The 10,462-nt window shown below is 50.8% G+C and overlaps 1 protein-coding gene across 2 annotated transcripts in view; it reads left to right on the plus strand.

Moving 5' to 3' along the window:
- Positions 1-10,061, plus strand: part of ZNF408 (zinc finger protein 408) — an 11,154-nt gene extending 1,093 nt beyond the window's left edge. Inside the window, exons 3-5 of one of the 2 annotated variants that reach the window (XM_008543092.2) lie at positions 255-316; positions 517-776; positions 2,345-10,061. In XM_008543092.2, the coding sequence (XP_008541314.2) occupies positions 255-316; positions 517-776; positions 2,345-3,870 (1,848 nt within the window). In that variant the 3' untranslated portion in view covers positions 3,871-10,061. The remainder of the gene's footprint in view (positions 1-254; positions 317-516; positions 777-2,344) is intronic. The other variant, XM_008543100.2, reaches the window with a different exon arrangement.
- The last annotated feature ends 401 nt before the right edge of the window (positions 10,062-10,462 follow it).

Consider the following 10,462-nt stretch of genomic DNA (forward strand, 5'->3'; position numbering starts at 1 on the left):
ACTGGAAGGCAGTAATGTATTTGATGTTGTCATTCTTCACACCCTTGGGAGGGAGATGAGGGAATAGTCTTTTTGGGTTTTACTGAGTGAAAAAATTAGATGACACAGTCCTGTAGGGGCAGAACCAGAGACCATTCACCTTCCAGGGGCTTCATCTTAGAGCTGTCTCAGGAGAGGTTTCATCCAGTTTTTTTTTTTTCCCACGTTGACCCCCTGAAACACATGGGAGAAGGACTCTTACTGATTTATTTCAGGATGTGTCACTAGGCCCATGGGGAGACGCGTGTGCCTGTGAGCAGAGTTCAGGCTGGGCCAGGTAAGTTACAGGAGAGTATGTAGTGGACATGCTCCTTTGAGGTTTTCTGTTGTGGCCTGGGATGGGACGCGAAGCCCATGTCCTTCCCCACCCCCTGATCGTTTGCAGTGAGTGTTCCGAAGGCATGGGGCCCTTTTGGGGTTTTCAGGGTGGGCCGCTTGAAGAGAGTCTAGTGAGCTAGCTCTTGCTCTGCTTTGCAGTTTGGTGCAGCGGGGCAGGCTGGAGGGTGAGGGAAACGTGGCCCCGGTGTGGATCAGCGAGAGACTCCACCTGCAGGTGTCCCGGGTCGTGCTGCCAGGCTTTGAGCTGTTACTGTGGCCCCGGCCGCCTGCTGAGGATCTGAGCCCTGCCCAGCCCAGGCTAGAAGCAGCAGCAGCCGTGGCTGTGGTGACAGAAGTGGAGTCTGCTGTACAGCAAGAAGTGGCCTCCCCTGGGGAGGATGCCCCAGAACCTTGCACAGGTATATGTCAAATAAATGCTCGCTTCCCAAATTACTACCAAACAACCTGTTGATAAGACAAAGCAGAGCTTATGGCTCAGGAAGGCAAGGAAGAACACTGCAGAGTCTTAGGAGCTTTTCTGAGGGCAAGGGCAAAACCTGGGTATTTATTGAAATTTTGAAGTCTAATGTAAGGGGGATCTTTCAGTATGAGATGGGGGCGGGGCTTGATTAGGATTGGGTAAGGATCGTGACAATAGGTTAGGATTCATGGACACAGCAGGGCTCAAATTTTCAGGCAAGAGGTCCAAAGAATCTTGGGGCATAAACTGTCATTTGATGCTTTCTATTGAAGAGTGATAGGTCTTTTCCTTAGAATGAACAATATAGATATTTGCAACTTTTATCATCCTAAGTAGGTTTCCTGGAGTAGTAAAGTCTTATTGATGAAGACAGCAAGCTGTATATAAGGTTTCCAGTTTCTCTTTTTATTATTATTGTTTTTTTTATTGAGGTCACATTGGTGTATAACGTTATGTAAATTTCAGGTGTACATCAGTATATTTCAACTTCTGTATAGACTATGTGGTGTTCGCCACCAAAAGTCTGGTTGCCATCTGTCACCATACAAATGTGCCCCTTTACCCCTTTCGCCTTCCCCCCATCTCCTTCCCCTCTGGTAACCACTAATCTGTTCTCCACATCTGTATGTGTGTTTGTTTATCTTCCACATATGAGTGAAATCGTACAGTATTTGGCTTTCTCCATCTGACTTATATCACTTAGCGTGATACCCTCAAGCTCCATTCATGTTGTCAAAAATGGCACAATTTCATCTTCTTTATGGCTGAATAGTATTCCATTGTATGTACAGGTATCTATCTTCTTTATTCCTTCGTCTGTTGGTGGGCACTTGAGTTGCTTCCAAGTCTTGGCTACTGTGAATAATGATGCAGTGAACATAGGGGTACATAAATCTTTTCGATTAGTGTTTTTTGGATAAATACCCAAAATTGGAATAGCTGGATCATGTGGTATTTCTATTTTAATTTTTTGAGAAATTTCCAAACTATTTTCCATAGTTGCTGCATCAATTCGCATTCCCACCAGCAGTGTAGGAGGGTTCCCGTTTCTCCACACCCTTACCAACACTTGTTATTTCTTGTCTTTTTAATAGTAGCCATTCTGACGGGTGTGAGGTTTCCAATTTCTTATGTTTTTTCTATGTGGGGTGTGGATGGGGTTCCTTTATGTTACAGGTGAGCTAAGGTAAGGAGGTGGTGGTCTCCACTCATTCTAAGTGTATGTCGCTGAGAGAGAACAAGGGGACTCAGGGATGACCTTGCTCTATGGATTATCCAGATGTCCGGGGCACTGTGGCACCTAGGAGTCCTTCCCTAGGAGGCACCTGAGACCGGGCGGGAGGATAAATGGGGTGTGTGGCTCATGCTCCAGGGAAGAGATTGGTGTCCTTGCTCCTACTGAAGTTCAGGGGCTGGGTAGAAGACACATTCCTTTAACTTCCTGGTGACACCATCACCACCTGCTACAAGCTCTACTGACCCCGGCCCCCGACTCTTGCCTTGCAGATCCTGGTCACACATCGCCCCCCAGCATCCAGGCAGAGAGCATGGTAAGCTCTGGACTTAAGGCCCAAGCCCACAAACTTGCCAAGGAAAGCCAGCCACTTGGCCCATTACCTCAGGATGGCAGCGTGGACGCAGAGGACCCACCCCTGACACAGATGCCACCTGAGCCTCAGAACAGCTCTGCTCCCCAAAGAGGCCCAGAGAGCAATGAGGCCAGTTCCCCGTCTTCTGCCAGGGGTGCCCAGCTGCATGCTTACCTGGTCAAGAAGTTCTGTAGTCCCAGCGATCAGTGCCCACCCAGAGCAAAGACCTCAGAGCCCAGGGTCCAGCAGGCTGGAGAGCCCCAGCACCCTGGCTTGCCTGCACTCTTGAGGGGCCCTCTTGGCCTGGCAGGAAGCTCACCAAAACAGGGGCGACGGTACCGGTGTGGGGAGTGTGGCAAGGCGTTCCTGCAGCTGTGCCACCTGAAGAAGCACGCATTCGTGCACACAGGCCACAAGCCCTTCCTTTGCACCGAGTGTGGCAAGAGCTATAGCTCAGAGGAGAGCTTCAAAGCCCACCTGTTGGGCCACCGTGGGGTGCGGCCCTTCCCCTGCCCACAGTGCGACAAAGCCTACGGCACCCGGCGAGACCTCAGAGAGCACCAGGTGGTTCATTCAGGTGCCCGGCCCTTTGCATGTGACCAGTGTGGCAAGGCCTTCGCCCGCCGGCCCTCCCTGCGGCTGCATCGCAAGACTCACCAGGTGCCAGCTGCCCATGCCCCATGCCCTTGCCCCGTGTGTGGGCGGCCCCTGGCCAACCAGGGCTCCTTGAGGAACCACATGCGGCTCCACACAGGGGAAAAGCCCTTCCTGTGTCCACACTGTGGCCGGGCATTCCGCCAGCGGGGCAGCCTGCGCGGGCACTTGCGGCTGCACACGGGAGAGCGCCCTTATCGCTGCCCGCACTGTGCCGACACCTTCCCCCAGCTGCCAGAGCTGCGGCGCCATCTCATCTCCCACACCGGGGAGGCCCACTTGTGCCCCGTGTGTGGGAAGGCCCTCCGAGACCCACACACGCTCCGTGCTCATGAGCGCCTGCACTCGGGGGACAGGCCCTTCCCGTGCCCCCAGTGTGGCCGTGCTTACACACTGGCTACCAAGCTGAGGCGCCACCTCAAGTCCCACCTGGCTGACAAGCCGTACCGCTGCCCCACCTGTGGCATGGGCTACACCTCACCCCAGAGCCTCAAGCGGCACCAGCTCAGTCACCCGCCCGGGGCGTCCTCCAGCCCAGCCTCTTTGCCTCCTGCTGCTTCTGAGCCCACCATGGTGCTGCTGCAGACAGAGCCGGAACTCCTGGAATCATGCAGTGAACGGGACATCTCCCCAGCCCCGGACGTCTTCGAGGTCACCATTTCCGAGAGCCAGGATAAGTGCTTTGTGGTGCCAGAGGAGCCAGGCCCCCCCTCCAGCTTGGTGCTCATCCATAAGGACATGGGCTTTAGCTCCTGGGCAGAGGTGGTGGAGGTGGAGACGGGCACCTGACACCTCCCCCTCCCCCAGCAGAACTGTGTATAAAGACTGGTGTGTCCCAGCTGCTGGGTGCCTGGGTCTTTCTCTTGGGGTAGCCTGGGAGATACTAGAGTCTACTGTGAGGAGCAGGTCCAGGGGCTTCCCTTCCCGCTTGCGGACCACCGGATTGTTTCCCAAGACTGTAAGGTAGAGCCCTTCTAGACCTGAGATCTTTTTACCAACTTCCATAGAGCTTGTTCCGCCTCCTTCCCTGGGAGCTCCTCAAGGTGCTTGTTCTGTAAACATTGCCCAGTGACCCCGCCCAGGGAGGTAGTCGGGTAGCTGGCAGCACTCCTGCCCTGCCGGGGTGCTTGGTGCTGGGAGAGTCACTCCCATCGGGCTTCCTGAGGGACAAGCACTTCTATCTGGAACCCACTGAATGCCTTTGGGGGTTAAAAGGCCAGAGGCTGAACTCAGTTCACAGCTGACAAGACTCTGTAATGCTGGCTGTGGTTACTGTGGCGGCTTTTCTTACCACCTGAGGGCTGTGAAGTTGGCTTTCGTTCTGTGCCAAAGGACACCCAGCTCACTGGAGGTGGCTAGGGCCAGATCTGTACCCTTCTGTGTGCTTGGCCAGAGGCAGCCCTGTTGAGGGAAGCTGTGAGGAATTAACACGTGTTTTGCATCTGCCAAGGCCTGGATTGCCCTAGGTGCTGGGGACACAGCTGTAACAAGACAGGCAGTGCCCGTTACAGAGCTCATGATCTACCTGGGGCAGAAAGCACGCCCTGGCGCTGTGGAGTTTAATGGGACAGTTTAACTGGGTCTGGGGCATCAGGGAAGGCATCCCCAAGGAATGACAATGGTAATAAACCCTCAGCCTTTATTGTGGGCCAGCCCTTTAGGTGAGTTTATTTGTATAATCCCCATAGCAACCCTGTGAGGTAGGTAGTGTTACTATCCTTATTTTACAGATGAGGAGAGGGGAACAAGTTGCTTTAAGTATCCTGCCCCAGGTGACAGCTGAGATTCAAACCCACGTGGTCCAGCGCTGGAGTAAGGCGCTTAACTTCTACACTCCACTGTCCTTTGCTTCAGCTGCAACTTGGTGGATGAGTTGGTGCCAGGGCAGGTGGGATGTAGGGAGCTGCTTGTGAAAAAGCCCTGTGGTGAGAGCCTGGTGGGGTGTGAGCAACTGAGACCAGCGTGGCTGGAGCCAAGAGGAGAGGGGAGGGGGCAGGGCCCTGTCCCAGGTCACACAGGCCGTCTTCAGGAGTTGGGACTTTACTTTCAGAACATCAAGGAGCTCTTGAAAGGGTTTTGAGCAGGGGAATGACATGATCAGGTTTATGTGTGAAGAGACCACTGGGGAATGGATTGGCGGGCAAGGCGCAGTTGAGGGGAAACCAGTGAGGAGGCTGCTGAGTGGCTGGGAGTGGAGTGGTAGCACTGGAAAGCTGGAAAGCAGAGAAATGGAATCATTGATCCAGCAAATACTGAGCGCCTCCCGCGTGCTAGTTGTTAGGGGTGTGACAGTAACAGTGTCTGCTCTCATACAGTTACATTCTAGTGTGCGCAGACAGGCAGGAAACACGTCAGATGACGGCAAATGCAGTGAAGAAAAGTAGTGCGGGGGAGAGGTTAACTGGGGACTGTGATTTTACAGAGGGTGGTCGCGAGCAGAGACCTGACCTGCAGGGAGAGTGAGCCAGGTTGGAGTCTGTGGAAGGAGAGGGGTTCCCAGCAGAGGGAACAGGACCGGCAAAGCCCAGCGAGTTCACGGAAGAACAATGAGCAGAGTGGCCAAGGCCATGCACGGAAGGAGGTGAGGGCGGAGCAGGGCTGTGGGCCGTGGTGAGGACTTGGGTGGATGCGTTCTCTGGGAGGTGTAACTGGCAGAATTCAGGGCCTGAGTGAATGAGGGAGAGACATCCGACTCTTGCCTTCAGACTTAGCGAGTCAGGGAGCATTGGGGTGGGGGCGGGACAGTTACGATTTTGGGTGGGGATGGGTTGAGTTTGAAGTGCCTGTGGGAGAGGTCTCAAGAAAGCAGTCAGAAATAGACACAACCTGGGGAGAAAAGCCTGGTGTGGGGGAAGAGTCACGGGAGAGGCTTGCAACTAGGTGCTCACTGAAGCTGTGGGAGTAGGGAGATGAGCAGAGGGGAGCAGGCCAGGAACGACGAGGCCCTGCTGGTTCACTGAGAGGAGGAAGGCTCCTTGGGCGTCTAAATGAACACCCGGCAAAGTAGAACAACCTGCGGCGTGTGTCACAGAAGCCGACGGCAGAGCATTTCGACAAGAAGTGGCAACAATGCCCATTGCTACCCAGTGGGTTGATGTTTGTGGAAGTCACTGGCGAGTTGAACAAGAGCAGCTGGAAGCCAGACTGGATTGCTTTGAGGAGAGGGAGGCAAAAGAGACAGGAAGAACATTCATTCTTGTTCCGTCCTTCTGTCCTGTAAAATAGGCGTGATTCCTGCCTCACACGTGAGGGAACTAAGGCTCAGAGCGGGTAACTGGCCGAGACCACACAATTGGTGAACGGCAGAGCCAGGATTGAAACATGGTGTGTTTTCTGGCTTCCCAGCACTGGATCACAGTGTCATAAGCGGCCCCATGTCTCCCACTTTGCCACTGACGTTAACCCAGCCGCCCACCCAATTTGAATAACTTCTTGGCAAATTCTGGAATTGTCGGAGTGGAGGGAGGACAGCAGAAAAACTTGGCGATCTGTGGAGAGAAAGGCCACACCATCCAAAACCTGAAATACAGCTGTTAATACTGGTTTTCCATCAATCTGTTTCTTGGAGCCTGCACGAAGCTCAGTAGGTCCTGTTCCCCAGCTGCATCATGCAGGGTCATTTCAACTGAGGTGACTGCCCAGCAGTGTCTGCACAGCGTCATTAGGTATCCTGGGGACATAATCTGCTTGAGATCAAACTGCAGGGAAGTGGGAAGCTTTGGGATGCTCACACCCCCTTACCACATCCCCCACACAGATGGAGAACTTTCCTCCGATTAAGGCTGTCTCTGGGGGCCGGCCCTGTGGCCCTGGCCGAGTGGTTAAGTTCACACACTCCTTCAGTGGCCCGGGGTTTCGCTGGTTCAGATCCTGGCCACAGACCCAGCACCACTCATCAGGCCATGCTGAGACGGCATACCACATAGCACAACCAGAAGAACCTACAACTAGAATATACATCTATGTACTGGGGGGCTTTGGGGAGAAAAAGAAGAAGAAAAAGATTGGCAACAGATGTTAGCTCAGGTGCTAATCTGGTGATGCAGAACGGGGTCAGATCAAAGCCAACAAGTTCACAGTCACCTGGCTGGGAGCCTCTGCTCCTCCAGCACTCATGGCTAAAGTGAGGATGGGTATTGGTGGGGACTATCCAAGCTCTTGTTACAGATGAGAAAACGGAGGCCTGGAGAAAAGTCACTCGCCAGGCATGAGACCAGGTCTTCCGACTCTTACTTTAGTGCTCTTCTGATTACAATAAAATGCAATGACTCTTCTTGGAAAGATTGGGCACTGGAATATGTTTTTCACTGAGAAAATATTTTCCCCCAGTTTGAAAATCTTGTTCATCATAGTGTTAGAAGTCTCTTTATTCCCATCCATTCCTCCATCCCTTGAGAAAGTCACTTTGACAGTTTGGTGTACAGAGTACTGAATCTGAGTGCTCCTGCTTGCCATAGGGCGCGGGTGCCGTGAAAACGTCACGAGACACATTTCCACCCCTGTGAGTTTAACCTCGTGGCATCGACAGTTGCTGACCCCATCTCTACGTTCAGGTGTGGGTCATGGCTCTGCCCTTGGCCAGCTGCATAAACTCAGGCAAGTGATGTAGCTTCTCAGTGCCACAGTTCCTTTATCCATAAAATGGGAATAAATATGTACCTGTCTCATCAGCGCTATGTACCTGGCATGTCGTGAGCAATTAATAAATTGCAGGTGGTGGTTAGTAGTATTGCAAACCACCCAAGATCCAGGTACTTACGTGTTTCCCATGGGTATTGCTTGTTCGGGGCAGGCCAGCACTTGCACAGTGGCTTGGACTTGGGTGCACGTCCTGTGGGTGTACTTGATAGTACAGCGAGGCTGTACTCTACCATACTGTCGGGGGACAGGGTCGTGTGGGGAGAAGAGCGCTGGCCTGAGGGAGGAATCTGGGTCCTGGTCCTGGCTTCACCACCCATTCTCTGTACGACGTTGCTCAATTGGCTTTCCCTCTCGGAGCGCTCCGTTTCCTCATAGCGAATTGGGGAAACTGGGCCAGAGCACTGGTTCCCTATTGCAGCTCCACCGTGGAGCCCTTTGGCTAACATATTTTCTTCTATGGATCTCATATTTTAAAAGATTTCTATTAAGTAGAAAAATTATATTTTTTAATCAAAATAGGAAACTGATCAGATTGAGAAAAACATAAGGTAATTAACCATCTAAAGAGACACAATGTCAGTCAAAAGAGAAAAACTATCTTTGTCTTGCAGTAAATTGACAATTTTTGAGTTTTTTTTTAATATGCAAAATGATAAGACTACCCCATAGTACATGCACAGAGCTCCAGGCTTTGAATGGATGGATTTCATAATATTTGATCTTCCTTCCAGCTCTGAAATTCTCTACGTCTTAGAACGTAATTTTACTGTTTTCAGTGATTACAGAGCTTCGCTTCACAGCATAACGTTGGTCTCAGCCTTGATTTTGTTTGATGACAACTTGTTGGGCAGGAGTGCAACCCTCCACAGGGCCTTGTTCTTAGAGGGAAATAGGACCTGCTGTAAGTGTGCAGGTGTGTGTCTGTGGTGAAAAGCAGGAACGACATGCTCGGTTGTGGTACCCCCTGGGCCCGGAGTCCCAAGGAGAACGGTTCCTGGAGGCTGGGCTTCCTGAGTGGACCCTGAAGACTAAGGATGTGCTGGGTCCGTTGGAGCTCTGCTCCTGTGCTGGTGGCACGCTGGTCTGGCAGTACTCTCGGATCCTTCCAGAGCCACTCACAGAGAGGATGCTCTCGCTAGATCTCTGCAAAGTAGAGAGGGTAGGTGTGGTCTTCTGTTCACCCAAGAAAACGTGGAGGTTATCTAACGAGAATCCGCTTAATATGAGCCTCCGTTTATTAAGGAATTAAGTTTACTCTTCATTGTGAAACTTTTCAAACACAAAAAATTAAAAAGATAATATATAACAATCCCCTAACCACCTAGATTTAATGATTAATGTTTTGCCATGCTTGTTTCATCTGTTTGTTGTAAATTCTTCAGTATAATCTGAAACTCGTAAGGATTTAAATAATATATCTAGAGGGGCCGGCCCAGTGGCACAGTGGCTAAGGGCACACATTCCACTTCTGCGGCCGGGGGTTCGCTGGTTCAGATCCCGGGTGTGAACATGGTACCACTTGTCAAGCCATGCTGTGGTGGGCGTCCCACATATAAAGTGGAGGAAGGTGGGCACGGATGTTAGCTCAGCGCCAGGCTTCTTCAGCAAAAAGAGGAGGATTGGCGGCAGATGTTAGCTCAGGGCTAATCTTTCTCTAAATGGATAAATTAAATAAATGAAAAATATAACTGGAGCCGGCCCCGTGGCTGAGTGGTTGTTTGTGTGCTCCGCTTTGCCGGCCTGGGGTTCCCCAGTTTGGATCTTGGGCCCGGACTTATACACCACTCATCAAGCCATGCTGTGGCAGCGTCCCACATAGAAGAACTAGAATGACCTACAACTAGGATACAGAACTATGTACTGGGGCTTTGGGGAGAAAAAAAAAGAGGTTGGCAACAGATGTTAGCTCGGGGCCAATCTTCCTCACCAAAAAGAGTTTCTCTAAAAAAATAAAAAATAATAAAAAAAGAAATATAACCATGTGTACATATAATACCAAATTAACAATGATTCTTTTGTATCATTGAGAACCTAATCTATATTTAAATTTTCTTGTTTGTCCAAAAGAAAGAGTCCTTTTACAATTGATTTGTTCAAAAGTCTAAACCAATCATGGTAACTCTATTTCCCTGGTGCGTTTGGTTGTTCGATCTCTCCCAGGTTTCTGTTCTTCTGAACCGGCTCTCTCACCCACCCCTTTTATTTCCATGTCATGAATTTGTCAGAGAAACGGAGACATTTGTCTAGTCCAAAGCCCCTCATTCCTTGTGGTGTCTAATTTATTGCTTTATCATCTGTATTTTCTGCAAACTAGTAATTAAAGTCAGACGTTGATTTGATCCAGATTCATTATTTTAGGAAAAACCCTTCGTAGGCTGCATTGTGTGTTTCCTGTTGCAAAATATGTAACTGCTGTTTACTGGGTGCTTTCTATGTGACAGGCATTGTGATACTTTACAAACATTATAATATCTTTGGAGGATAGTTTTATTTTTATTTCATGACAATAAACAACTCCAAATCCAGCTAGACCTGGAGGGAGACAGAGAGATATATGGAATACGAAGCATCGCAGCAAGTGAGAACACAAAGGTTACAGGACGTGAGAGCTGGGGGCGCTCTCCTCAGGGACAAAAGGAATGGTTGGGCATAAGGTAAAATGCAAAATCAAGTTCATCCAAATGGCCTGGAGTCTTCTGGCTGGTCCTGCCGTTCCTGGACCCACAGTGCCCCATGGCTT

The sequence above is a fragment of the Equus przewalskii genome, chromosome 11 (genome assembly GCF_037783145.1).
Source record: "Equus przewalskii isolate Varuska chromosome 11, EquPr2, whole genome shotgun sequence".
NCBI lineage: Eukaryota > Metazoa > Chordata > Mammalia > Perissodactyla > Equidae > Equus > Equus przewalskii.